At 44.9% G+C, this 26194-nt stretch overlaps 8 protein-coding genes across 8 annotated transcripts; 4 read left to right on the top strand and 4 right to left on the bottom strand.

Annotated features, from left to right (window-relative positions):
- The first annotated feature begins 43 nt into the window (after positions 1 to 43).
- On the top strand, positions 44 to 1319 carry LOC131272776 (probable cGMP 3',5'-cyclic phosphodiesterase subunit delta). Its single transcript, XM_058274627.1, has 3 exons — positions 44 to 174; positions 244 to 430; positions 551 to 1319. Exons 1-3 carry the CDS (start codon positions 122 to 124, stop codon positions 764 to 766), a joined length of 456 nt encoding a protein of 151 aa, XP_058130610.1. The 5' UTR covers positions 44 to 121; the 3' UTR covers positions 767 to 1319.
- A 222-nt stretch (positions 1320 to 1541) lies between these two features.
- LOC131261315 (uncharacterized protein DDB_G0284459-like) lies at positions 1542 to 3180 on the top strand. Its single transcript, XM_058263320.1, has 2 exons — positions 1542 to 2699; positions 2776 to 3180. The coding sequence occupies exons 1-2, from the start codon at positions 1627 to 1629 to the stop codon at positions 3134 to 3136; spliced, it is 1434 nt and encodes a 477-aa protein (XP_058119303.1). The 5' UTR covers positions 1542 to 1626; the 3' UTR covers positions 3137 to 3180.
- Positions 3181 to 3201: 21 nt separating this feature from the next.
- LOC131261314 (uncharacterized) lies at positions 3202 to 9068 on the bottom strand. The gene is made up of 4 exons (XM_058263319.1): positions 8936 to 9068; positions 7269 to 7515; positions 5261 to 7195; positions 3202 to 5126 (listed from the first exon to the last, which is right to left on the bottom strand). The coding sequence occupies exons 1-4, from the start codon at positions 8974 to 8976 to the stop codon at positions 5094 to 5096; spliced, it is 2256 nt and encodes a 751-aa protein (XP_058119302.1). The 5' UTR covers positions 8977 to 9068; the 3' UTR covers positions 3202 to 5093.
- A 639-nt stretch (positions 9069 to 9707) lies between these two features.
- LOC131270456 (zinc finger protein 665-like) lies at positions 9708 to 12801 on the bottom strand. The gene is made up of 5 exons (XM_058272434.1): positions 12767 to 12801; positions 12148 to 12292; positions 11166 to 12083; positions 10165 to 11101; positions 9708 to 10063 (listed from the first exon to the last, which is right to left on the bottom strand). The coding sequence occupies exons 1-5, from the start codon at positions 12799 to 12801 to the stop codon at positions 9708 to 9710; spliced, it is 2391 nt and encodes a 796-aa protein (XP_058128417.1).
- A 1127-nt stretch (positions 12802 to 13928) lies between these two features.
- Positions 13929 to 15641, top strand: LOC131271353 (uncharacterized). The gene is made up of 3 exons (XM_058272756.1): positions 13929 to 14171; positions 14233 to 14398; positions 14466 to 15641. Exons 1-3 carry the CDS (start codon positions 14034 to 14036, stop codon positions 15491 to 15493), a joined length of 1332 nt encoding a protein of 443 aa, XP_058128739.1. The 5' UTR covers positions 13929 to 14033; the 3' UTR covers positions 15494 to 15641.
- On the bottom strand, positions 15625 to 16146 carry LOC131271354 (DNA-directed RNA polymerases I, II, and III subunit RPABC5). Its single transcript, XM_058272757.1, has 2 exons — positions 15884 to 16146; positions 15625 to 15812 (listed from the first exon to the last, which is right to left on the bottom strand). The coding sequence occupies exons 1-2, from the start codon at positions 15976 to 15978 to the stop codon at positions 15704 to 15706; spliced, it is 204 nt and encodes a 67-aa protein (XP_058128740.1). The 5' UTR covers positions 15979 to 16146; the 3' UTR covers positions 15625 to 15703.
- Positions 16147 to 16763: 617 nt separating this feature from the next.
- On the bottom strand, positions 16764 to 19014 carry LOC131266482 (BAG domain-containing protein Samui). Its single transcript, XM_058269064.1, has 2 exons — positions 18738 to 19014; positions 16764 to 18605 (listed from the first exon to the last, which is right to left on the bottom strand). The coding sequence occupies exon 2, from the start codon at positions 18566 to 18568 to the stop codon at positions 17576 to 17578; it is 993 nt and encodes a 330-aa protein (XP_058125047.1). The 5' UTR covers positions 18569 to 18605; positions 18738 to 19014; the 3' UTR covers positions 16764 to 17575.
- A 258-nt stretch (positions 19015 to 19272) lies between these two features.
- LOC131261255 (uncharacterized) lies at positions 19273 to 25685 on the top strand. The gene is made up of 6 exons (XM_058263240.1): positions 19273 to 19565; positions 19736 to 19910; positions 21445 to 21568; positions 21642 to 22016; positions 22066 to 23136; positions 23218 to 25685. The coding sequence occupies exons 2-6, from the start codon at positions 19828 to 19830 to the stop codon at positions 24514 to 24516; spliced, it is 2952 nt and encodes a 983-aa protein (XP_058119223.1). The 5' UTR covers positions 19273 to 19565; positions 19736 to 19827; the 3' UTR covers positions 24517 to 25685.
- The last annotated feature ends 509 nt before the right edge of the window (positions 25686 to 26194 follow it).

Genomic DNA, 26194 nt, shown 5'->3' with positions numbered 1-26194 from the left:
TTGAGCTCTAGCAACGTCAAACCAATGCTGTCAGTGTGTTTTGGTGCAGACCAAACATTTGTTTACCTCATCACTCTGGTAGCTTCCGAATATATTGGATTGTGAAGCGAATTTCATCAAAATGGGAACGGACGACCTCAGTAAAGGCGAAAAAATACTAAACGGATTCCAAATGTAAGTGGTTTGTATGGTGTTTACCGTTTTCCATCACAGATCCGTCCAATTGATCATTCAAATTTGCAGCAACTGGATGATACTACGAGATGCGGACACGGGACAAATCATCTGGCAGGAAAATAAAGATTTTTCCTGTCCCGATGTGGAACATGAGGCTAAAGTGCCAGTAAAGATACTTGGTCTGCGGGCAGTTTCAAGAGAAATCAATTTCAGCACCGTCGAGTCGATGGAAAACTTTCGTCTCGATCAAAAGGTAAGAGGACCGGGGAATGATTGGATGTGATGCGGGGCGAATGCGCTGTGCGGACGTTAATGGTTTAATTTTTTTTATTGATTAATTAATTACCCTTTCGTGCATATCTACCATTTCAAGGTGCTCTTTAAAGGACGAATTATGGAGGAATGGTTGTTTGAGATGGGATGGGTCAGTCCCAACACGACAAACACTTGGCAGTCCACGATCGAAGCGGCCCCCGAGTCTCAGATGATGCCTGCTAAGGTGCTGAATGGGAACGTGACTATCGAAACAAGTTTTTATGACGGTGAAACTTTTATCAGCAAATCGGTTGTGCGATTATACTACATTTAGAAAACGACGAAACACTTCTGCTTCAAAATACTCTAGTTTAAGATTTTCAACGAATTGCCACCCACCCGGAGGCGAATCTTATCGAATTGTTTGGTTGTTCGTAAAATCATAGCAAATCACCCAACTTTATGGGACCACATTATTCAAATTCAGTGCACTATTGCACCAGCTAACGTGCGAACCTTTATGTGCAGCACAGTTCGTGGGACAATTCGCTACAATCCTATCTCTACGTAATTACTTATCTCTTGCTGGAAACAAATGGAGACCGAACAAAGCAGTTCAAAGCTAAGTGCATTTTGTTTTACAGGACGCTAAAACATCAAACTTAGGGAGCTTTCGTGAACAGAACTATTTAAGACGGATCGAAAGATTTCGGTACATGTACAACTGATTTGTTTACTGAATCGTATTGTAATATTTAGCACCGTTTATGTATTATAATTAGAGGTTTAATTAGCATTTTTTCGTTTGGTGCAACTGAATTCGTGTTAATTGTTTAACCAATGTAATGCCTATAAGTAATACATACACCGAATGTACGTAAGCAATAGCTAATTGTGTTTGTTATCCTAAAACATCCGAAATCGGTACATATTAATAACACATAGTTATAACGTGCTATTTTAAAGAAATATTTACAAAACTATTTTAAGGAATTTAGTATTAAATTCAAAAACAAATTGTAAACTCCCAGCATCCGATAAGCAAAGGGCAAGGGTGATGTGAGGTTGCGGAGTATGGCGGAGCTGTCAAAGTCGGAGTGCATAAACAAAACAAAACTATCGGGTGCTTAACTCTGGGAAGGTTTTCCATTTTGCTGGAGTATAATTAGCGTTAGTGTGATTTTTCGAAAAAGAATGACTTTGCCGGAGGCTCTCTTAAAGCGCCTAGCCAAACGTGGCATCATATCTGATGCGCAGAAAGTTGGAGCGAACCAAAATCAACCACCACTCTTATCCGCTGGTACCGCCGATGAAGATTCTGATCAGGACAACAACAAGGAGCGCGATTCGGAAAACACTTCCGACCAGTCCGATGAGAAGGACGACGATGTGGACGACGACCGGCGTGATGCGGAGGTTATCAACGAAGAAATCATTGCCGAGGACTACGATGAGTACGATCAGGTCAATCCGGAGGCGTACGAATATGCATCGAAGAAGAAAAGCACGCCGGCCTTGGAGTGGACCGAAAAAATGAAGCAAAAAATGACCAAACGATACGGTTACCAGTCAGTGGACGGATGTCAGAACAAGTACAACATTTACCACCTCTGCACCATGTACTGCGTGAAGCGATACGGGGAGGTTGAGTTTGAGATCGAAAAGGAGTACGAGAAGCGAACCAAGCGCCTGCTGGAGCGTTATCCGTTGCCAAAGAATTGGCGAAAGGAGTACGACATCGGATGCAAGGCTTTTTATTTCTACAATAAGGACACTCGTGTTGTTGCTTGGCTGCCTCCCACACACCCAGATGCGAAATTGACCAAGAGTGCAAAGCAACTACGCCGTGAGCTGATGGAGGAGCAAAAGCAAAAGGATGCGACAAGTGAGGCAACGCCGCCCACAGTTATTGTGGAAAGTTATCCACCTCCGGCGAAACCCTTGATAGGGCCGACAAATACGACCGCTCTAGGTTCGTCCAATGTTGGGCCGGGTGTGGAAAATCTAAAACCACCGATAGTCAACCCCCCGAAGCGGCCAGCTAAACAACATCCCGGATCAGGGGAAAGGGAGGACGAGAAAAGGCAGCGTACATTTTCGTCCGGCAATGATTCTGGTGCCGGTGAATCTGGTGCTGCCGACCAGGTAGATCGTGATAGAGACTATCGTGACCGCAATCGTGATCGACGCGAGCGAGATCGAGACCGTGATCGTGACCGCGATCGCAGAGGAGATCGGGATCGAAGTCCTCCAGCTCGCGGGGATGAGTAAGTATAATGTTTCTTGATTCTACTGATTTAGATCTAATTTAGCTCGTTCTCCTTTTTCTGCTTCAATCCAAAGTAATCGCTTCGGGGCACGCGACAGGGACAGAAACCGTGATCGTGATCGGGAGCGTGATTATCGAGACCATCGTGATCGACGGCCACCGCGAGGCCCTCCGAAGTCGGCCCCACTAGATCCGATGGATCCGGCCGCTTACTCGGACATACCGCGTGGAACCTGGTCCGCTGGGCTGGAGGCTCAGTCTCAGTCTGCCGCTGGATCAAAGAAAGAAAAGAACGATCGTAAGAAACCGCAACTCACGTCGCCCAAATCCGACGGCGATGAAGACGATGGCGACGAAGGAGCACATGAGGTGCTAAAAATTTCAGCCGTTCAAGAGTTCCATCAGGACGAGGACGTTGACGATGACATTGAATAAATTAAAATGAAATTTCAAAAAAATGGAATAAATATACCATATAACAAACCAAATCGTGACTTTTACACAATTTATTGAAACGTTTGTTGAAGTTGTTGAAGTTGAGCTTTACTATGTCCATCAAATGACATCAATGTATGTATCCTGGTATTACCCTATCATCTTCTGCCTAATCTATCTATTAATAGCTGGTCTTTGCAAGCTTTTCCCTTTACTTCCTTCATTCCTGTGAAACGCGAATACAGGATTTGCACTTTTTTAAATTGTATTTTATGTTCTACAATAGGTTTCCAATTGCGTTTGAACTGTGGTGAAATCTGCGAAGTATTTTTTGTTACACTTTAGCCTAAAATATTGTTTAAAATCAAACTGGTACGAGCGGAACCACTCAAACCACCCTCTTACATAGTTGATCTGATCAGTTGCGTTACACACGGGAGATTTGCTAAAGCTAATGTTTTTAAAGGAATCTTTAATAAGTTTGCGCTTTACAACGCTTGCACAACTTGTATGGCTTATTCTCCACGCGGAGAATTTAAATGGGACCTTCCGCCGTTTTGCGCTCTCAGCAGTCTGCAATTTAGGTCCTGAAACTCGCTGCAACTAACTAGGCAAACCTAACCATTTGCTGTTGGGCTAAGAAAAACGAAAATAAAGCGTTATCCGCCTGTTTTATTGTCAAAAGACTTTTGTGCGTTAACAACCGATAATACCGATCTACTAAACAACTAAACTCTGGTCCTTGGTGGTGCCAAAAATCAACAGGTGTCTCTTTCCTACGTATTAACAATATTACAATTCGTTGTACGTTTTAATAAATTTAACTACTCAACTGAGACCATATTTTAAGACAAACTTTTCCAATTCCCTATTGCTATTGCGTTGTGGATTATATTGCTTTTCTATGCCGATCATTGCAACGTGTCCAGCGCCTACCTCGACTTGCCTACATTCTTCTGATTCTGCATTGAAAATCTGCTTTAAAAACAAAGTGACAACGTAAAACAAATAAATATACGTTCAAATCAATAACCTACGAAGCCGAGATATAAGAAAAATCAATCAATTTCTTAAAATACTTGCGTTGAAACAGGTATTCCCTTCTTTTCCACGAAGTTGAAAACTCCAACGTTCTTATGAAAGTACTAATTCTACAGGAGCAGATTACAACCTAAGCGAGATTTTTTTCACTTACACTCCTACATTCCTTCGAAGAACATATATGGCGCATTAAGCAATCAGTTTATGCGTACGGAAGCACCTAGTTACGATAATAATAATAATAATCAAAAGACACAATATGCTCACAGGTCATCGGTAAACGGCTCTTCTTCTTCATTCTAATCGGTAAAGTTCCTTCCTTGAACGTTTCGGCTATATTGCACAAAACATGAATAGCATGACAAGGGTGGAAAGTTTTGAGCATAAAACAACATCTGGAAGGCCACAATGTGATGAATACACCTAATGTTACACTAAAAACCAAACTAGAAACCATCACCGCCGACAGAGACAAACGCTCAAACGGTTCGGAGGAGTGTTCTACGTTGGCCTCATTGAATGAGGATCAAGTATACCTTTTCCCTTTTCATGTCCTAGAAATGAAAGCACCAAAAGTGGTAATAAATTGAAAAGAGGATACTTTTCTTAAGTAGGTGGATATGCAGACATTCACTATTCCTACGATACAGGGAAGCTCTATCTCTTACTATTATCCTTGTCTATACGCTTCACGCATATCCGCTCTCTGGTACGCTGAGTTGAAATCTATCAGTTTCCAATATGTTCAACTCCAATATGGATGAACGATTACTACAAAAATGGCCGCTTTTCGACGCCTAGGATGTATGTGGATCGCCTTATCATACCATTCCAGCTACTCTTCCTCTTTGTTAGATTAACTTGGCACATAATAATAGGTCACTATATGGATGCTGGGTAGGACCGGCTATCGGGATTAGGTTGCACTGTTGTTTTGCGTATGGAGCAGCTGAAAAGGTGTAAGAAGAAATATGAACCATTTGAACCTTACAACCACGACTCGATCGTGTGAAACTGCAGAAAATCTCAGTAGAAAATTTGTCAAGGCTTATTAGTAAACGCCGAGTGCCTAGAGTTGCTTACCATATGCATCACCAGAATCTCTTTCGTTTTGAACGAAATCGGACACTGCTTGCACTTGAACGGTTTGTCATTGTCGTGCTCGGCATAGACGTGCGCTTTCAGGTTGTTCAGATGGACGAACGTTTTCTCGCAGCTTTTGCACGGATACACCTTCGGACCGGAGGCTTTCGCTTCGCTTTCCTCGATCTGTTGCAGGAGCTCCCGATGAACGGCCGCACTTGCATTAGCTGTGGTATCGACCGCGCCACCGTTTGTATGCAGCATTACTACCGATCCACCTCGCGAAGGCCTCTTGGAGTCCTGGGAGTTATTGATGGAGTGGTGTTGTTCGTCGTCGTCAATCAGAATCACCTCCTGCTGGACAGGTGCTGACAGGAGTTTCTGTGGTGTTGAGATTCCGCGTTGTGTCCCTTTTGCACTGCGACCATTCGCGCGCCGTGTTCGTTGCGTTGTGGTCGAAGTCGGGGCTCCGCGACTCGATCGCTTCCTCGTTTCAATGGGTGACATATTCGTGCATTTCACGTTAGCCAACGAATCTTCCGGAAGCCGGTCCTCTTCCAACTCGCAACCATCCGAGCTCGGGGAGGGACTGACGGAGGAGTCAATCGTTTGCGGGTTGAGCGTTAGCACTTCCTGCATGTGAACCACGTCACCGTAAGCCGTCTGTTTGATGATCGTGGGCACCGTGGTGTCTGCTCCGCCACCAACACCACCGGCACTGTCATTTGTCCTTGGATGATAGCGCATCCGGTGTGCCTTGAAGTCGAGATAGGAAGAAAACATTTCGCCCTCACAGCGAACGCAGGTATAAACCCCGTTGACGGAGTGCATCTCGATAACGTGGTTTTCCAGTCGCGTCGGTAAACTGTACGTGCGAAAGCATATGTCGCACTCGTACCGCTGCGAGGAGTGCGCTTTAACAAAGTGCTGCTGACACTTGCGCAGCTTCACGAACGTTTTCGAGCATTTACTACACCGGTAGAGCACCTTGGCATGGTTTTTCATGTGGCGATCGTAGTTGTGCTCGTACTTGAAGCTCGTTTTGCAGTGCTTGCAAACGAAGGGCCGATCGTGCAGACCCCTGGAGGTGACGACTGTGGCGGAAACGGTCGGCATGCCTGTTGTCACCGTACCACTGATTTGCTGCTGTTGCTGGTGTTGCTGCTGCTGCTGCTGCTCCAGCTCGACGTACTCCTCGGGAAGATGCTCCTCTACGGTGGTACATTCAATCTCGGTTTGATTCTCAAATTCCGGCGGAACGAAGTTTGTCGCATTCGGATAACCTGCCTGAATGTTCGCCTGGATTGCGTACGTATCCGATCCAACCGTATAGTAAATTTCATGACCTTCCTGTGGGTCTTCCTCCATCATTGGCCCAACACTTTCCCGGCGCACAATCGCCCCCGACGTTACGTACTCCGCCATTGTCCCATCTTCGCACACGTACTGTATCTTCGTTCCAGCGGTCACCAAACGCTCTCGGCCACCGTTTTCCTCCTCGTTGTCATTCCCCTCGCCGATTATAATCTCACCCCCAGCACCATCCTCCAGAAATGGCACAAATGTGGACGGGGCTTCTGGATGTTGCCTTTCGGCGCCCATATCTTCTCCACTTTCTCCCCTACTTCCACCTGTTCGATTACGCACGTCTTCCGCAGTAGTACTCTCGACTTCGACGAATCCTTCCTCTTTCTTCACCAACGGCAGCTTCGTCGAGGTGCTGCTCACCCTATTGCTGTTGTGATGTTCTCTAAGTGATGCGATCTCGTCTTCTTCCTGCTTACAGTAGCTTTCCTCAACCGCCTTCAGCTCGTAGTATTTGAGTTTTAGTATTTCATTGTTGTCTATACACTGGCGCCGAAAGAGAGAATACTCGTCTAATTTTGCTAGGCAATCGATGCACACACCAGTAGGAAAATCGGTGGCATAAGTGATCTGACACAACGCGGAAAAGAAAATCGTTAGCAATCATGTGGAGAAAAACTCATCGCACCATCGTTATGCAAACCTCTACAGTAGTTAGCTCCAGTATTTTCTGCTGCAAGATTTCGTCCGGCGTATCCTGCGCGTAGAAAACTGGCTGCAGTTGGCCGTGTCCTTCTGCGAGGCAAAGGCGACACACGTTCATATTGAGGCTGTAGATAGTTTTCGTATGGGCATGCATCATCTCTTCCTCTTGGATCTCGTGCTCGTTGTTGGCAATTTCATTCACACTACCATCCTCCGCTCCTTCAATCCCACCGGCGTCGGCTCCACTAAAACGAGTTACTTCGAATTGGTCATAAGCATAATACAAGAAAAAGTTGCATATTGGTAGCGAACTTATTTCACGACGAAATTGAGTCTTAATACTGAAGAAACACAGTATGCCGCGAATAGCGCGAACAAAACGAGAGCAGATCTCTTTCGCAGCATTCACACATGCATACTCCACACGCGTGTTGTGCTGGGTACAGCGCTACGAAAAACAACAGAAACGTAAGGCGGGCAGGGTGGTAGGCGGGTCAAGAAAGCAAAATCAAAAAAACAGCGCGAAAGAAACCAGTTTCTTTGCTTTCTTTGCTCTCAGTTCAGGTTGCCCCGCGCGCCCTTTATATACTCGTGGATGAAAGTAATGCGAGGAAGAACAACGCATACATTCGCAGCCTGCGTGCACAACACGTTAGCGAGATGCTGTAGCTGCGCTTTTTTGCATTTTCAAGGAACAAATCCGTATGCAGGCGCGACTGCATCAACACAATACATTGCCATGCACCACGAATGCGGCCGCAAGTTGCATCGGTGTTGGACAGGTTCGCTCAATACTCTCGCGAGACAGTCAACGGCGCGGTTATCGCGTTCCTTTTACCATTCTTAGCAAAAGGCCGCGGTTAAGTAGAAACATCACGAACAACGAGATCCACCACCCGCTTTCATTGTGTTCATGTTTCGTTCGGACATTCGCTCGGCGAACGTAACACTTGGGCACATTGTGTGGCTGTGTTGTGTATGTGTGCCGTGTTGTGTTGAAACCGCCGTCTTGGAGACGTGCTTCTCGCGATCCTCATTATTACATTCGCGATATTACTTCGTGGTCAACAGACCCGCTAGCAACAGCCTTTCCTTCCCGCTCGCTTGGTTGACCTCCTTCTTGCTTGCTCTATTACCCATACTTGCGCACACGATGGGGGGGCTACTGTGTTATTGATGCAATTTTTGCTCCTTCCGACGATGCCCTCGACGACGTTACTTCACTGTGGTTCTGTTTCTTTTCTCGTTGTTACTGTTACGTTCGTCTTCGGTAGCACTCTGACCATCTTTCCAAACATCCTCACATCCCGCTGTCCTTCATTGGAAAAGTGGATGTTGTTTTTCATTCCGAGCCTTTCCAATTCCTTTCGTAACCCACACACAACCGTCTCAGTGTTCGCTCTTTTCAGCTTCTTGAAGAGTCCTATCTCTGACATCGTACCAAAATGAACTTCACTAGAAGAAAAGAAAAAATCGCTACCATATTTTGAGGGGCACCACAAAATCGCACCCACTTTTTCAAAAGGACACTTTTGGCGACATGGAAAACAACTGTTTGCAAATGATTTCTGCTAATCAACGAAAGTTTCCATAAACCACCTATCACTCCACGAAATCCACAGGCTCCCCCCGTTTCTTTTGATGTTTTACTCCACTCCTACTCACTTGTTTGCTTCCTGCTTTATGTTCCGATTTTCGACTTCCATGGTCGAAAATAGTAACGCAAAACACAGGCATCCACAAAAGGGGAGCACGCGAGAAAACTCGAAAATCTAAACTATGGCTAGCACTACCCCGCTGTTTACTACGGAATCCTTTGCGCGACTGCACAATTCCTGTTGCACAGTTGTTGTTCGGCTAGGGACTGACAGCGGTTGTCGTTGGAGCAAAATATTTACCTTATGACCAAGGTGAATTGAGTGAAGCTTCACACCAACTTGTCGCAAGTTCAAATAATTGCTAAAATTGCCAATTTGTGAATAGCAATTCTTGTATGAACAAGAACCCAAGAATTGTATGTTAATGGAACCGATGTTTACCATTAACTCCCCAATATCATGTCAGCCTGAGGCTGGTGCATCCTTTTTCCTGGTGGAATGTCATAAGGATACCTGATCCAAGCAAGTGCTTCAACAGGTTGAACTGACCATGTTATGATGTAATTCCTCCTTGCATTATCTCTGCTATAGTAGTTGCAATAGATAAAATATAATCATAGACTATCTCATACACGAAACAACATTTATTCTAATTCCTATAGTAATCACAATTGCACATGTGTGGAGTAAAACACATTTATCAACACAACACCATCCAATAGGAAAGGAAACAATGGGTTAACAATGTGGTATCAAAAGAAAACTCAAATGCAAGGCCTACTCGGAATATAATGCACGGCATTCGTATTCACACAAAAAAAAACAGTATCCTAAAAATACTACATTACACATCTCTGAGGTTCTCTTGCTGGTTCCGCGGGCATTCCTGGGGAAACGATTCCTGCTTCCATCCCAGATCCTGCATCCGTCCCGGGTAGAGTAGACCTTCCGGCTGGAGGGCCCTGCATGCGGTCGGCGGCGGTCGTTCGTGAATCCTCGTGTGGGCCCGCAGGTTGGACTGCTGCGTGAATGCCTTCGGGCAACGTGTGCACCGGAAAGGCCGCTCGCCGGTGTGCGACCGCCGGTGGCGCTTCAGGTCCTCGTTCGAGCGGAACCGGTTCAAGCAGTACTCGCAGCTGAAGATCCTCTCGGCAGCGATCGGGTGGGTGCGCAGATGGTGCTTCAAATCTTCCGCCTGTTCAAAGGTGGTGGTACACTTGTCACACTTAAAACGGTTTGCCCTGATGTGCAGCTTGGCGTGAACCTTCAGGTTCCGATTGTATTTAAAGTTCTTACCACAAATATCACAGCCGTACGGTCGCTCCGGGTCACACGCAAGGTCCGGCGCTGATACCAGCGGTCCTACCGCCTGTGCCTGCATCTCCTCACCATCGTCACAGGTGACGCTGTCGTTATGATCCGGTGGGTTCTTTGCCTTGGCGCCAAGAACCTTCACTAGCGGAGGTACCTTGAAGTGCAGTTTTCGGTGCTTTATCAAGGATGGATACTGTGAATAACCCTTGAAACACACGTCACACCGGTATCGACGTCCCGTGGGCTTGCCCCCGCTACCGGTCACGTTTGGCTTCTTGCGATCCATGTGTCCAAGCAGCATCTGTTGAAGCTCCAGCGGTGCCCGCAGTGCTATTTCATATCGCAGCAGATCGGAAAGAGCCTCCGAAAGCGTCGGTGTAGTTGCGGTGGTAGCCGGCGTCCCAGTCGTCACCGGACTCGGCGAACCAACCGGTGTCGACTCGGACCGTGGTGTCACGGGGCTTGATGACACCGCCAAACCGGCACCTACAACGCCGCACTTTGGAAAGTGCATTTCCAGTACCTTTTGCGTCCGGAACGTACGATCGCAACGGTCGCATTTGAAGATAACGTTCGGTTTTAGGTGCGTCTTCTGGTGCGATAGAAGATTGGCCTTCTGAGCGAACCCCTTCGAGCAGATGTCGCACGTGTACGGCTTTTCGCCCGTATGCACGCGCACATGGCGCTTCCAGTCTTCCTTGTTCTTGAAGCTCTTCGGGCACATCTCGCACTTGAACATCTTTTCCACGACGCCCTCGCTGTGCGACTGCAGGTGGGTCAGCAGGTTGCCTTCCTTGGCGAACGACTTCGAGCAGAGTGAACATCGGAATTTGTCTTTCAGACATTTGGCACTGTGCGCCGTAAGGTTGTCGAGCACGGTGAAACTTTTTAAGCATAAATGGCACTTGTAGGGTTTAACCTAAGGAGAAAAATAAAACAAATTCAAGGCCTTCTGAGCTATGATTCTGATCTTCCAAACATACTTTGGAGTGGGTTTTCCGGTGGGACCTTAGGTTGGACAGCTGGGAAAATCCGCGATTGCAGATTTCGCACTTGTGCGGTCGTTCTCCGGTGTGAATGCGCATATGCAACCGTAGCTGCACATTGTACTTGAACGTCTTCGAACAAATTTCACATGCATAGTTCTTCTCGTTCGTATGCGTCTCGAGGTGATTGAGCAGGTTTCCCTTGTTAACGAATACTTTGGTGCATTTCGGGCAGCTGTACGATTGTTTCCCGGTTCCTGTAGCTCCCCCTCCGTCACCACCTGAAACTCCACCACCAACTCCACCGTTCAACATGCTGATTGGCAATTCGTTATGGCTATCCACGTGCGTGTGCCGGTGCACAAGAAGATGGTGCCGTATTTTAAACGATTTCGAGCAAATTTCGCACACATACGGGGGCGATTCATGCTGAGGTTCACTAATTCCACTCGGAATTCCGACCAGGTTTGCACTCCTAAATATCGCATCGTGCATTTTCCCGTGTGTAAAATCTCCCACCAAGTCGCTGCTGCGATCCGGTGAACTGGTCTGCGATCCATGTTCATACATCCGTCCATTCTGCGACCCATCGTCGTCTTCTAAATCCAACGGTTCTCGCTTTGCCGTTTGGTGATCTGTGGCGGCTGCCGCTGCAGCCACTAGAGCACGGTTCAGTTCGATTGGCGTTACACCGAGACATTGCGCCAGCTTGGTCGGTGGCGGGGGACTACCATCCGGGTCCTTTTTAATGATGCCCGAACAATTTCCAGCACCATTTCCCATGTCGAAGGCCGCCAAGGCGTTCCGCAGGAATTCGTCGTTCGCCACGCACCGCTCCCGAAATCGCACATACTCGTCCAGCTTGTTGGCGCACAGTTTGCATACGAACATCGGCAGGTTACGATCGTAAATGATCTGTAAAAAAAATGGAAAAATTTAAAACCAGACGTTCCGTTTAAAATCCGTCCACGTGTATTACCTGAATGGAGGTGCAATCGTATATTTTTTTCGTGAGCAAAATATTAGGAAACAGATTGGTGTAAAACAACGGCTCCATATGTGGCTCATTTTTCAAACACAATCTGCAAATATCGTTGTTACTATTTCCGTATCTTTGGGTTAATCTAGAAGAAAAATTGTATTTTTCAAACAGGGTGCATTAATAAATTGTATAATTTGTATCTCTCTTTCTTCATAAATTAATTTATTGCCCATAAACAAATATGACTGTGCTACTTATCGGGTTAGTTTCATAAATATGTTTTAGCCAAACATCAAATGATATAACTTTTTTTATCATTCAACATAATGCATGAAGAACAATGGCATCCATCTTTGATTTTTTTTTTCGTCCATCTTCAAGGAAGCTTACGGGTAAGCCATCATCCACCCTCCAGCTAGCAAACATTTAAAAAATCCAGTCGTAAGAATAAATGACGAGTAGGAGAAGATGCTCTCTTCCTTTTTTATGAGGAAAAAAATCGCGCAACGCGAACTTTTCCTTTTAGGTGGAGTGAAAGCGCATGAGAGTGAAACGACAAGCAATTATCTCTGAAACGAGCACTTATTTATGTGTATGGCTGTATATACACACTTACATCTTATTTTTATTGATCGATAAATCTTCTGCCATGTTTTTCCAGCGATTTTTTCCACTTCCGCTGATAGCCGACTGAGATGTTTGTACCACTTTCAGTGGATGTTGGGTGAATAATATGAACCGGGCAGGTTGTTTCCGTTTTTGCAAGACGACCCGCGCAAACTTTTAGACACCTGAAGCTCCAATTATTTAGCGGGAAAGAACGGCTAAGTTCTTGTCCTCACAGGAAGACGGTGCAGCGGCTTGAGGTCAATGATGGGGCCATGTTTAGCAAGGATTTTACCTCCCTTTAAATCACTAAAGAGAGTACTTTGCGATGTGTAACACGTCCACAGCACTACAGCACTACGCGTAGTTTCGCATTTTTGCAACCCGCCAACAGGATAATAAACAAACTGTAAACGAATTATTCCACCCACGGCTTTCAAGCTACGAAATGCTGGCTTCTGTCACTCTAGCGCACGCTTCCTGCACTGGGAATGGCATCGGATGGAATGAATTTTACTTCCGTCCCTGACGAAGGTGAAAGCCGAAGCTATCCCCGACTTCCTTTTCCTCTTGGCATGCTGGAGCACTGGTGCTATCCTTGTCCCGGTTACTTTTCCCCCCATCAGCCCAGCAGTTCTAAGTGGATCAGCAACGGGATGGAGACAACTGTCTACAAATAAAGCACGTGCTGGGGAAGTTAATATGTGCTGCCCGGTGCGCGCGCTTTTGTAGTTCCTGCTCTTTCGTGCACTCCCTCATCACAATTCTTTCTCTTTTTACCATTTGTGAATCCATACCTTCGCACAATCCATGCTTCCTGTGGTCTCATAAATCAATTTATACACTTTTTGATCAAAAACTAAAAAAGGATTATTTTGAGTAACGGTATTTAACGAAGTGATTTAAAAGAGGTGTTGTAGGCACGGCTTGGATAATGGCTGCGTATTATTTTCCCTTATCACCATCACGCCGTTTTCGACTGATCCTTGTCTAACTGCTAACTTATAAGTTAGCACAGCTTTATTCATGTTGATTACGATTACGAATAGAAACAAATATTATTCATATTCACAATTCATGAACAAAGATCAGTATATTAAGGGTTAATATAAATTGTAAACAAATTGTTGACACTTGTCATGTTCTGGCGGGCACTACCTCGTCGTGGTCTGTTCTACCAGAGATTTCTGGTTCAGATTTCTGTGCTCATAACCTACAGAAAATTTACAATTCGATACCACTTGTTGAACGTAGTGTGTATTTAAAGAAACATTACCATGGAGCAATCAAGAGCTAAAACATCGAAGATATGTCGATTATGTTTGGAAGATCTCGACAGAACGACAAACTTTGGGATAGACCTTGGACCCGCCAGTGAAATTCGTCAGTTGATTAAAGATATCTACACAGTAGAGGTATTATGTCTGTGCTTTCTGTACAAACGGGTGCTAGTTGAATCTAATTTCATTTTCGCAGATTTTACCCACTGACCAGGTGAAATTCATCTGTGTAAGTTGTTACAAGTGCTTGTTGAAGAACCACAACAATCTCGTACAACGTCAAAACAAAAAAAGGATCGCACAGATGAACCAGCTCGTACTCCAGGCCCAGCAAACGTCCATCGAAGACACGCAAGAAAATGGTAACCTTTGGACGAAAGAACAATGTAGATTGTCTTTATGTGAATGAACGATTATTATTTATTATAGATGCAGTTCTTTCTGGAACGTCTGCCGATAGCGATTCAAAAAATGATTCCTCGGAACACAGTAACCCCGAGCGAAGTATGGCATCGAAACTGCCGGTTGTGGAGCAAAATAGCAGCGCAAGGGTAAACAAGGTTTTGCCAACTTCAAACGTAGAACGCAGAAAAGGATCATCGAATGAAACAGACAAAACAGATCGCAGCCGATCCTCAACACCACAGGTTTCAGGAGGAAGGGAAACCCGCAAATCTAGCTTGGAACGTAGCCTACGGTTAGGAAGTTTCGAAAAACAGCTTGAAGCTCTTTTGCCAATTTTGCAAGGCGACACCAAACAGGAAGATTCTTCGTCGGATACATCAATACACAAGCAAAGGAAACGGAACGAACCGGGGATAACACCACCATCAAGTGGATGTTTGATACCACTAGTGATGGATTGTATGGCTCATCCGGAATATCTTGAAGCGCTGTTTCCTCTGAAAATCTCACGAGGTCCTGAGGACGCAAAACCTTTAGAATACATGTGTGATGTTTGTTTCCAAACATTTAAAAAAGAAGATGATTACCGCAGTCATCGCAAGCATGGCTGTACACAGTCATGTAGGTACTGCTTTGCGCAAATCAAGTCTCAGCATTCATGTGCCTTAGTTAGCAAGCACTCATTGATAAACACATTTGTTAAAGGAAGTGAAAAATATTGCACAAGAACTGATACGACAACAGAAAACTCTAAGTTGAACGAACTTGCTGAAACTCCCAAGGGACAGTCGCCTCGATCACATCCATCTGCAGAAGAACGGAAAGCCAAGGGATCTCCTAACAAGAGTGGACATGATAATAGTCCCATAAAAACGACTGGTAAAATCAATCGAATCGTATATTCAGTAGAATCATCCTCTTCATCGGATAACTCTTCCGATGTACCAACACTATTTAACGTAGAAACATCAGACGAGGAATACAATAATCTACTGAATGATGTTAGAAACAAAATGCGTAAAAAGACAAAGAAAAAAAGAATAATCGATTAAAAAGGGATGCACCCGAAGTACATCGCGTACAGGATCGGAGTACGGAAGCTGGTGCCACACTAGGGCACATACAAATATAACATTTTTTTATTATACTTTTCTTTCATAAATGCATAAATAATATGTTAATGTGTTATGTTACGCTATAGTTGTATTTTTACAAAATAACACGCATCAATAAAGTAAGCTTAAACACAATACAATATCTGCTCATTTCTCCAATGGAGCATAGTTGAGCAACTTTTCAATTAGATCTACATGACCGAGAAGCATCCGGCGGCAGCAGTATCTTTTCAATCCGAGAGCGTCCAGAGCATCACTAGGTAGGAAACATTATAATTATTCTTATATTCTGTTATCATACTTTCTGTTGGTTTTAGCAATACCTACCCTTCTGTATATTCGGCCTGCAGAAGCCCGAGATACGCTTCCCATTTGTTGCCGATCACTTTACCACACGTGAAGCAACGCACCGGAATAATCATGGCGAACTCAAGTACTTGCTGTTTATCTAAACTTGGAAAATTAGCGTCCTTTGTGGGAGATCCTTCTTTTAAACTGCGTGTTAAATAAAGTATTTCGTCTTGGTATATTCTCGATTTAAAGAGCGGCAATCAGCAGCAGCAAGCACGGTGTTCGTGGTAAACAATTCAATGCTTCTCTGGTAGGCTTGACGTTTCTTTGAAATGCTCGACATGACAGTCAATACAGTGTTGCCATACGATTTAAAAAAAATTCGCTAAGCAGTGTTTATAATTAAACTTTTATTATTAATCACAAAGCATTTATTTAAGGATTAATTGCACTTTTATTCAGCATTGTTATAGGTTATGATTTAGGATACATTTGTCAGAATATTATTTCGTTGGAAGAAGTCGTCAATAGTATGAAAGAGTGTGAATCATTCAAATATGGAAAATAAATTCCTGGCCATGTGCCAGACAACGTGGTTGCTGAAAACGTTGAACCGAATTATTTAATACATCGCGGCGTTTTTTGCCATTTCTTGTTCTATACTGGAACTGCAGCATCGTGTTTAGACATGGTAATTAAAGTTTATTGTCTAAAACAAACTGGTGAGTTTTTTGTTTTATTAAAATTATAATTCAAGAGTTATTTACGGTTAATGGTTGCGTTGTTTCTTAAACCAATATGAACATTTCACTGCACCCGTCGATTTTTAACGCACTTCTTCCAGTCCTCGGCACACCGCTACGATTCCAATTGTTCATTAGTTTATGTTACTGATGCTGTTCCTATGTCGTCTAACTTGTTTTTTTTTTTTTGTTGCAATCTATTCTCTAGCTGCCAGCTGCTGTCCCATTTTTGAAATGATTTGTTTTGCTGTTAAATAATTATAAACTAAACAATAAGAAAAATAAATATATCTCAATCGTGTCCTGCTGATTCACTAATGAACTTTCTGCTGAAACATCCTAATAAACCACCAACTCTTTCCATTCTAAACCCTAATTCAAAAAGTAACCATTGTATAGGTGTTCCATTTGCCATAGTTTAGAATCATTCACAGTTTTTTAGTCGCTACCTAATGAAATGAACAACTAAATCAAGGCAATAAGCTTCCTCTTGAAACTTTTTTTGCATCTTTCTCGTTGAGTAGCGTACGATGAGTAAGAAAAAGAATTTCTGTTTTTACAAAGCAGCATAATCCTAACGCGCTGACCTATATTAACTTCGATCAGCAAAGTTTAAACGAAATAGGACGGACGTATGCGGACCGAATTGTATTCAAGAATGAACAATGATAAAATGATAAGGCTAAGGGATCTTTTGCTTTTTAAGGTTTGCCCGTTAATATCTCTGGCCCTTAGGATGCCACGTAGTTCCGATACGGCATGGTTCCAACGATCGTCGTGAAACGTTACTGAATATTCTAAGATAAACGCATTGTTGTCACTGCACCAGCTATTTGAGGCACCCAGTTTGCGTAATTATAAGAATGAAGCAACAAAAATTCATTGTTTCGGCTGAAGCAAACTTAAACTTTGGAATCGGTTTTGATTTGGGCTAAGAATGGAAAACTGTTGTCTAAGGAAAGCGGAAGATAATTTGCTTACTTCATTATTGTTTCGAACCTTCATTCGACTGCAGCTGTTGACTAGAGTTGGACGACGAATGATGAATTGACGCGTTCGAGGCGGATTTATTGGCCATCGATTGGTCCGTACCATTCGTGCCATCTTTTGAATTACCGATACCATTGCTGCTGTTATTCTTGCTGATCGACGTGGAACTAGCGTTCGCACTATCGGAGGCACCAGCTTCGGCCTTGGCCTCAAGCACCGCGATGCAGGTGTTTATACTCTTGATAGCTTCTTTTCGGGCGGATTTTATCTGCGGCTGATCCTCGGCATCGATCGAATCCAACTTGAGAAGGTTTTGTGTCAACATTTCGTCCAGATAGATATAAGCTTTGTCCATCTTGCCATCTTTCCCGCCCTTGAATTGCTCCACTTGGTCGAAGATCGCAAGCACATCTCTCTGGATCTTCTGAATCTTCATGATTGGATCCTCCTTGACCGACACCTTTGGACGACAGTCAGGTTGATCGTGACCGACAGGTTGCTGCTGTTCCTGCTGCTGGGGTGCCACGTTAGGAGGTTGTTGGTATTGTGCATGTTTAGTATTCGACGGCTGACTCGTCGACGAGGCCGTCGGCGGAGATGGTGTTTGTCTAGGGACCGAAGAACCACGAGGCTGAGCCTCGGGCCGCACATGGTCCGCCATGTCGGGAAACCCGGTCGAACGAGTTGCACCTGGCGATGGCTCACGCTTGAATCCGGGTTGCGTGAACACGCGGTTAGGGGTCGTGAACGTCCGCACAGGGATATTGCGCGCTCGATCAAAAATACTGCCATGCTTGAAGAAGTCATTTTGGTTCGGCATCGGCATCTCCATACTTGGGCTATCGTGTCCCGACGGATGGTGTTGCGTAGGTTGTGATGACGGTTGTGACTCGGGACTTTTGTTTACCAGCGGTTCCGAGCGCCCTTCAACATGAATAGGAATGTGCCGCACGATTGGCTGCTGTGGTTGCTCCTGTTGTGATGACATACTCAGAGTTGTCTCTGCTTGAGGTTGGATGCTCTGCCTAGCCAAAAAAAAAGCAAGAAAAATAGACAACATTCCTTGGACCGATTTAACATTCTGTACATATGTTGTTGCAAATATTTGTGCAAACGCTTTGCAAGCTCCAGAATAACACACAAAACCGTTTCCATACCGTTTGCTTCGTTCCGAGTGGTGCGTAAGAAACCTCCGTCGTTGCTTGCTTGACTATTCGTCACACTGCCCGCCCCTTGTCTGTCGAACGTACGCCAAAGCAATTTGTTCTAGAACTTCTGCGATTCTTCTACTCTCCGTTGCAGAACTCCTGCAAATCCAATCACCAAAAAGCACTCCGCAGTGTGTCTATTACGCCTTCCAGTTATCCTGTGCTCACGAATCTGCCACTCGGAAGTGGTTGGATAATGTAAAATCAATTTTTTCTCTCCAGTTTTCCTAGCTGCACTTCGCGAGTTTTAACTTTAGAGACGGAATGCTTGACAGCTGACTGTCAGACGTGCCTGTCATGGACGTTTGTTGACTGCAGTAAAATATCGATTCCTATGCCTAATGGTTGCGATTTGAGATTCGAATCTGAATCGGAATCAGTTTAGGGATCGCATCTTCTGGTCTTCGGGAATCCCGAGTGTTGGCACAACACTAAATGCTAACCAGTTGACAGTCTGGTTTATTTGCGGAAAAAGGTGGAAAATTGTGCATTGTTTACATTTGCAGAGGAAAATTTTCCATTCTATCTCATCGACCTAGCAATGTGCCGGATTACGTGCATCGTTTAGGGAACGGAACAGCATTGCCATAGCCGAAATGGTCAATTCGCCGAGCACGCATCGCATCCGAAGATTTCGTTCTCGATTCCCCGACGTGAGCCTGGCAGGACCATCCGTGTAAGAAAACGCTATCCCTGAGGCGCCGCAGTGCTTGACAATCCGTGCCCAAGCATTTGGACACAAATTACAAGCGTATCAATTTACGCCTGGCGTCTCCGGTAAGTGTTTCCGCATGATTTCCGAAAACCTGTGCAGAAACTGTGCGTGGGACAAGTGAATACCCTTGTATCTATGGGCATGTGCGTGTGTGGTTGTGGGTGTTTCGTTGTTAGAACAAAAATGTGGTTAGACTAATGTTCAGTTCCCATTGTTATTCCTTTGTTGTTAGGAAGACCAGCGGATTGGCAGAATCACAAGAGTCCAGATTCTGTGGCATCAGTAGCAAACGGTCATGAAGATCCTACTCCTGCAGTAGCAAATATGGTTAAAGAAATGCCGTCGAGCACGGTTTCGAGCCGCGATGAAGAATGTTTAAGAAAGTCCTTAATGGAGGTTGTGAAAAGGTGAGTAACGCGTGGTAAGGAAGTAAAAACTTGTTTTTAGAAGAGCAATCTCAATATCTAATCAGTTTGAAATGTTCACGGTGTTGTGGTGTGTTTCCCCTAAGATAGCAAAGATCTTCGTTGTTTGTGTAATACGGAAGAATCTGGGTATTACGAGAATGTTTTGAAGTTCTTCTGCAATCGTCCAGGATCGCAGTGTTAAGATTGTTCTATGACAAAGGAAAGCCCAGTTATAGTGTAGTCGTTATAGCCAAAAGTATAAAATTTCGACAACAAACCTTTCAAAATAATTCCTTTAGTGCAAATTCGATTCAAAAGGTTTAAACAAGGCAAAAGGTATTGTTTCAATCCACCACATGGTGACAAGCGGCATAAGATGATCTTGTGCGAGACACTAAGCATCGCCAGTATGGGCAATGCTGTCAGTTGGGCAGGATGCTGTGGAAGGATACGATCGGAAGTGATCTTTGTAATGCATATGGAGTCTAGAAAACGCCTTTATATTTTGAGCGTGGAACAATAGTGCCGGAAGTGCAGAGAATGTCACGCATCAGTCAACTATTGTTAGAACGTAAAAGTTTTGCTCCGTAAGTACCACTACCACCCCATCCTCCGAGTATGGGGTTTTCGCTCTTCATAAAGTAACGTCATGATTCACAAAGATGGCTTGCGCATTACAACAATGAACAAAGTCGCTTACTGCTGTGAATCCCAGTAAAATCGTATTGCGTAGCTTCATGGTGTATGTGCGTTCTGTCCTAAGTTCTTCTCTCAAGGAATAAAGAAGTGTAATTTAAGACTGACGGATTTCCTCCCAAATGTGGCCGATCGGTGCTCTGGAGGGCAACCAGATCGCGTGCGAATCGTAATGGCGTTGTTTCTTCTTCCGTAATATCGAGCTTGTTGAAGATGATCCGTATATTTTAAGGTGTTTGTTCGTGTTCCACTATTGAGCATGTATTATAACTCCGCACCGACCGGCATCCCGCAATTTCATTTCGAAAGAGTAGGCGGGTGAATGATGGAAAGGGAGGGGGAGGCGGGGGGAGATATGTATATGCTGCCCCACACGTGCATACATGCGCCTATGTTCTGTTCGCTGTGTGTGTGCGTGTGTTTTGTTTACTCCACAATACTACCACTTTACTATTATTGACCTTGCGTGATGTTTTTTTGTTTTTAAACATCACAAACAAGAGTGTAAGTGCGCGCACGATTTGCAACAATGTGCGTAACCGGCTGACCACATTTGTATGTTTCGCGGTTTTATTGTTTTTTTGTTTTTTTGCTGTATTATCCCAATGATGGCCGCGCTTTTTTTACCACCAGGGAATTCCCCATGAGGGGTTTTGTTTTGCCCCTTTAATTTTAGTCGCTACACTTTGACCAGCTCATCCTGCTCCAAAGATAACGGGTCACGTTTGGCATTAAATTCTGTTTTTCAAAGTTATTTAATAAACAATCTGAAAAGATAGAGCACTCGGACATAAATTAGAATGTTAACTTATTCGCAATCTTTCTGTTCTTCAAGCAGTGATTCAAGCAGCATATGCCGGTTATGTTTATCCAAGGAGCAAAAACTAACCCGCGTCTTCGAGGACGAAAGTGGAATTGATGACGCGCTCCTCAAGAAGATTTTTGACTGCACATCGGTGAAGGTATGTCCTGGATTGTAGGAAGATTCTTTGTTTCAATTTAAAAAAACCCGTTTTTTTTTCATTAAACTTACAGGTGAAACTTAAAAACGTCTTCCCTTCTGCTATCTGTGCCATTTGCGATCTGAAATTAAATGATTTCTATAAGTTCCGCGAGAAATGCATCGAAAACAACACGATCCTGCACAATCTTCTGGGAGAAACGGATCTGTCGAGTGAGGTCCAAGATCCCGGGACGACATCCGAACCGGCGAAAGATGGAGAGTACATGCAGCAGGATGAAGAAAAAGAGCACGAGCAGCAGGCGGCCACATCGACCACGTCGATAACAGAAAGTCAACAGAATGAAGCAACGGTGGCCATCGCGTTGAACCAACTGTCCGAGCTCGGCATACGCACGATGCTTGACATGGCAGCGGCGGAAAAAGACGACGGGTTGGACGTGGGGGGGGTCGATACGAGTAGCCAAGAACTTGATTGCTACTCCGGTGGGTGAAAAGGGAAGTAATGTCGTTTCCTCGTCTTGGGGTGCTACGGTGCAAGCGGCGGCGCAGGCGGAATCGGTATCGACCGCTCACAGTACCAACCGGAAACGGACGTGCGTCCTATCGGAAATGGAAATGGACTCTGCTGCCGGTGCCGGACTTCGTAGGGAGGGAAAGTACGAGTGCAAAGAGTGCCGGCGAACGTTCCGGAATGCGTACACCCTTCGGCGCCACAACAACCTGCACACGCGCACGAACCTCTTTCCGTGCGAATACTGCGGCAAGAAGTTTAATGACCGATCGAACTGGAAGATTCATCAGCGCTCTCACACGGGCGACAATCTGTACACCTGTCTGGTGTGCCTGAAAACGTTCATCTCGCCCTCGACGCTGAAGTATCATTTACGTTCCCATCGGCGGCTGGAATCGTTCGATTGTCGCGTGTGCCACGAATCCTTCGGAAGCTACGATTTGTTGGAGGAGCACGCAAGAAACTTGCATCAGCAGCAGGGTTACATGGGCATGGAGGACTATGCGGCGGACGGTGATCAGCTGATCGATGCGGCACGCTTTGTTAAAATCGAACTGGAGGACGGTGAGCTACCATCGCCAGCGATGGCAGCGGACATTTCGACGACGAGTCAGAGCAAAAGAATGGCGAACCATAGCATCGGTGACGATGACGACGATCTCGATGAAGATATGCAACTGCCTGACGAAGGGATGCTTCTCCGCGAGGCGAATGGTAAAGATCATCCCCAGCGTCAACAGGAGCATCAGGAGTTGGTTGGAAGTAGTCTCGGCCAAGGTTGCCCAGTCAGTCACGCGCAAGTGGCTCAGTTAGTGGAGCAGCGGCGACAACAACTGTTAGAGCAGGTGCTTCAGGAGCAGGCGAAAAATATGGGAATACTCATGACCACCGGCAATGAAATGTCGACAATCAAGCAGGAGGTCCCGGCCGACCGGAGTGGTGGTGGTGATGTCCAGGTAAAGGAAGAACCGCAGGACGATTCGTTCGAGATGGATCCTAGCGAGTTGTTGCAGCAAGCCATGGAAGAAGCGGACGTTGGCGATCAGGAAAAAGAAGTAGGTATCATGTCAAGAGGAGGAAGGGTTCCGACTGCCGGTTCCGAAATTTACTGTAAAATTTTTATTTTATCATCCCAGCACTCATCATCTTCCTCATCGTCACCGTCGACGGTGATTATGTTCCGATGCGACTATTGCATGAAAATATTTCGCTATCTTGACGAGCTGAACGCACACATGGTACTGCATAATGGAATCAATGGTGCAGCCGGAAACAGTGCGCTCGTGCTCGGATCACTAGACCCCAGCGGAGCCTCCACCGCAGTCGCCCATCTACCCCTGACGGATCAAATGCGAACGAATGAGCACGACGCGGCACAACTGCAAGCGCTTATGCTGAAACAGTTTGCAGCTTCTCGAAGTAGACCGATCGGTTCCGATGAAGGTTCCTTTGCTGGCGCCGTATCTCAGCAGTATTCTGCGCCGGGCCAGCAGCTACAGGTCGTGTACCGTCGGGTCGGGGATGGTGTTCCGTCTGGCATTACGGAGCGCCGAAGAAACGCGTTCGAACCGGATCCGGAGGAGATTGTGAACGTGCCTCCACCGGAGCACCCCTGCTCGAAGTGCTCGAAGATGTTTCGCACGGAGGAGCTGCGCCGCGTGCATGAGGCGACGCACGCGAACGATGAGCTGGTGAACAAGGTGCGCAGCTGTCGTTTCTGTAACAAGGTATTCAAATGTGAGTTGAACCTGTTGGCTCATTTGCGTAAGCACCACTCGCACCATTCGATGCCTGGCGAGTCAGATGGCGGAACCGGTGGAGCTGATAGTTCAGGCAGTGGCAACGAGGAGTCTTGTTCATCTATCTCCAATGCCATTCAGCAGCAACGACAGCTAGATCAGTCAACCAGTAACGAAGGGGCTGCAGCAGAGCTTCACGGTGACGGTGGAGGGGCAATCAGTGATGGGGAGGCAGGCAGCGGGTCCACGGGCGGAAAGTCGCTGGTCAGTCGCCGGTGTGAGATTTGCGCCATCAGCTTCACCGATGGGGCGCTGCTCGAGAAGCACGTGCTGAGTCACTTCGAGCGCAACGAAGCAGTCGCGTTCGTGCCATCAACCGACCGGCCGTTCAAGTGCACCGAGTGTCACAAGCGCTTCAAGAGAAAAGACTACCTGCTTATCCACATCCGGACGCACACGGGCGAGCGGCGGTACAAGTGCGATCTGTGCTCGAGTGCATTCGTACATCCCTCGAATCTGATAACGCACCGCAAGCTGCATTCGAACGAACGTCCTCACAAGTGCAATCTGTGCAGTGCCACCTTTAAGCTGTTTGCCGGATTGAAGATCCACCGGAGGCGTTGTGAGCAAAAGCTGCCCCGACTAACCAGCGGTTCGTCGGATCAGGAAGATCATTGCTTCCGTTGGGGAAAGTAGGCTCTCGCTTTCGCTAGGAGAAGAGTATACATTTAAGCTGTGAACCTTAACGTATGCAGCGGTCATACATACACACACATACAGTCAGTGGCCATAAAATAGCAACGCTTTTCAAGCAAAACTAACCTCCAAGAGACGTAAGTATGTACTAGAAAACACGAAAAGAATGCGCGAATCTACTCGCATCGCAGGTTGCTACTTTAAAAGTAACAAAATGAATGCCATCTGGCCGGAATAATTTCGTGATACGGAGCAGCACCTTTGGTTTGCCTAAAAGAAATATTGTTTAATTTTTTTTAACCTTTTTTTAGGAATAGAAGATTTTACATTTTTGGTAGTATTTTTTTTTTCTTATCATGAGTTACTTAGAGTATCTTTATTTTTCAATCACTAAAAGAAACAATCGTGCCGTAGGAATAGTGTCCTCCTTCCCGCTAGTTTTCACACCATAAAAGTGTGCGTATCCTATCAGGTATTAAGTCATAAAGCGTATCTATTTCAGAAGTTTACCTATTTAAAAACAGGAAACTATCCTAAGAAGAACCTATTTTTTAGTAGCTGATAAGTCGAAGAAGTAATTCTCATGTGACATTACGAACAAATGCATTAAAAAGGTAAAGAATCTAGAATCGAGATAGCAATGCAGTAATGTTTAGAATATGCTCAACTTTCTGTCTGATGTAGACTTGGAAACACGAAGAGGAGGAGCGAACACAGTTTGGGTGTTATTTCATCTTACTGGATAAGTGAAGAGGGGTTTCCTCAGGTCAATCTATTTTTTTTTCTTTAACACATGGAATCGTTCCTATGCCCGTTTTAAATCAAAATCTACTTTTCTTCGGAATACAATTCAGAAATAATTGTTGGACGTTGTGCTTCGGAATGGAATAGAACCGAAAGATACTTTATATAGCTTAAGCACGTAAGAGCAAGCATTTTCAAATGTTTGTAACCCAAACGTTTGCCCTTTCACTCGTCAACTACAACGAATTGTTGTTCGATTGAAGATACTTCCGTTTTACAATTAAGGAGAGCAGATAGGACAACTGTGCAAGAACTCTTAAAGTTAATATAAGATAGACTAAATGATTGGTGCGTCCCAGGCGGTACACCGTCACCCCCTTATTGTAATTTTCTTTCGTTCGTTGCTTGGAACTGTTTGGAAGTCGTGGTTTGGAGTCCAAAGGTTTTAACGAATATCATCTAGAATTAATGGTGAAAAAGTGAAACACTAATGATGAATAGGAAAGGTGAATTATGTGGTCCTTTTGTGGATATATTCCATGAATGAAACGAGATAGAGTAGAAGAGTGGTTTATAAGGAGATTTCTATCCCGGATGATAGATCGCCCAGTCTTAGATATGTATGAAGAAACAACAATCTACTTATTAAAGTTTGCAAACTATTGTAAATCTAAAATCTAGGAATGCCATAGGAATGATTAATGAAAATTGAATAAAATTAAAAATTGTAAGCATTTCATAACGCAGTTTTCCAGAAGCTTTAGAACGCCCGAAAGCATTTTCCCAATAACGCATTCGCAATGCTTAAACATTTGAGTTTCTTCATTTTTATATGATTTTTTCATCAAAAAACATCACACGTGTTTTATAAGACCTTATTTTTCGTTGCCTTGGTATCATATTCATACAAATGTCATTTTAGACATAAAAATAA

The sequence above is a fragment of the Anopheles coustani genome, chromosome 3, assembly GCF_943734705.1.
Source record: "Anopheles coustani chromosome 3, idAnoCousDA_361_x.2, whole genome shotgun sequence".
Lineage (NCBI taxonomy): Eukaryota > Metazoa > Arthropoda > Insecta > Diptera > Culicidae > Anopheles > Anopheles coustani.
The sequence above is the reverse complement of the archived record's forward strand: the minus strand, read 5'-3'. Positions and strand labels throughout refer to the sequence as shown.

What these genes read in the sequence shown, in the direction of transcription:
- LOC131261314 (XM_058263319.1), bottom strand. Translation starts at nt 8,976, where the DNA reads ATGGAAGTCGAAAATCGGAACATAAAGCAGGAAGCAAACAA. An exon ending in ATAAAGCAGGAAGCAAACAA is followed by an intron (nt 7,516 to 8,935) that starts GTGAGTAGGAGT and finishes AACTCGTTTTAG; the next exon opens with TGGAGCCGACGCCGGTGGGA. An exon ending in TGGAGCTAACTACTGTAGAG is followed by an intron (nt 7,196 to 7,268) that starts GTTTGCATAACG and finishes GCGTTGTGTCAG; the next exon opens with ATCACTTATGCCACCGATTT.
- LOC131261255 (XM_058263240.1), top strand. Translation starts at nt 19,828, where the DNA reads ATGGTTAAAGAAATGCCGTCGAGCACGGTTTCGAGCCGCGATGAAGAA. An exon ending in TTGACTGCACATCGGTGAAG is followed by an intron (nt 21,569 to 21,641) that starts GTATGTCCTGGA and finishes TTAAACTTACAG; the next exon opens with GTGAAACTTAAAAACGTCTT. An exon ending in TTGGCGATCAGGAAAAAGAA is followed by an intron (nt 23,137 to 23,217) that starts GTAGGTATCATG and finishes TTATCATCCCAG; the next exon opens with CACTCATCATCTTCCTCATC.
- LOC131270456 (XM_058272434.1), bottom strand. Translation starts at nt 12,801, where the DNA reads ATGGCAGAAGATTTATCGATCAATAAAAATAAGAT. An exon ending in TCGATCAATAAAAATAAGAT is followed by an intron (nt 12,293 to 12,766) that starts GTAAGTGTGTAT and finishes TTTTTCTTCTAG; the next exon opens with ATTAACCCAAAGATACGGAA. An exon ending in ACGATTGCACCTCCATTCAG is followed by an intron (nt 12,084 to 12,147) that starts GTAATACACGTG and finishes TTTTTTTTACAG; the next exon opens with ATCATTTACGATCGTAACCT.
- LOC131272776 (XM_058274627.1), top strand. Translation starts at nt 122, where the DNA reads ATGGGAACGGACGACCTCAGTAAAGGCGAAAAAATACTAAACGGATTC. An exon ending in ATACTAAACGGATTCCAAAT is followed by an intron (nt 175 to 243) that starts GTAAGTGGTTTG and finishes TCAAATTTGCAG; the next exon opens with CAACTGGATGATACTACGAG. An exon ending in ACTTTCGTCTCGATCAAAAG is followed by an intron (nt 431 to 550) that starts GTAAGAGGACCG and finishes TACCATTTCAAG; the next exon opens with GTGCTCTTTAAAGGACGAAT.
- LOC131261315 (XM_058263320.1), top strand. Translation starts at nt 1,627, where the DNA reads ATGACTTTGCCGGAGGCTCTCTTAAAGCGCCTAGCCAAACGTGGCATC. An exon ending in CCTCCAGCTCGCGGGGATGA is followed by an intron (nt 2,700 to 2,775) that starts GTAAGTATAATG and finishes TTCAATCCAAAG; the next exon opens with TAATCGCTTCGGGGCACGCG.
- LOC131266482 (XM_058269064.1), bottom strand. Translation starts at nt 18,568, where the DNA reads ATGTCATCACAACAGGAGCAACCACAGCAGCCAATCGTGCGGCACATT.
- LOC131271354 (XM_058272757.1), bottom strand. Translation starts at nt 15,978, where the DNA reads ATGATTATTCCGGTGCGTTGCTTCACGTGTGGTAAAGTGATCGGCAAC. An exon ending in CAGGCCGAATATACAGAAGG is followed by an intron (nt 15,813 to 15,883) that starts GTAGGTATTGCT and finishes TTTCCTACCTAG; the next exon opens with TGATGCTCTGGACGCTCTCG.
- LOC131271353 (XM_058272756.1), top strand. Translation starts at nt 14,034, where the DNA reads ATGGAGCAATCAAGAGCTAAAACATCGAAGATATGTCGATTATGTTTG. An exon ending in AAGATATCTACACAGTAGAG is followed by an intron (nt 14,172 to 14,232) that starts GTATTATGTCTG and finishes TCATTTTCGCAG; the next exon opens with ATTTTACCCACTGACCAGGT. An exon ending in CGAAGACACGCAAGAAAATG is followed by an intron (nt 14,399 to 14,465) that starts GTAACCTTTGGA and finishes TATTTATTATAG; the next exon opens with ATGCAGTTCTTTCTGGAACG.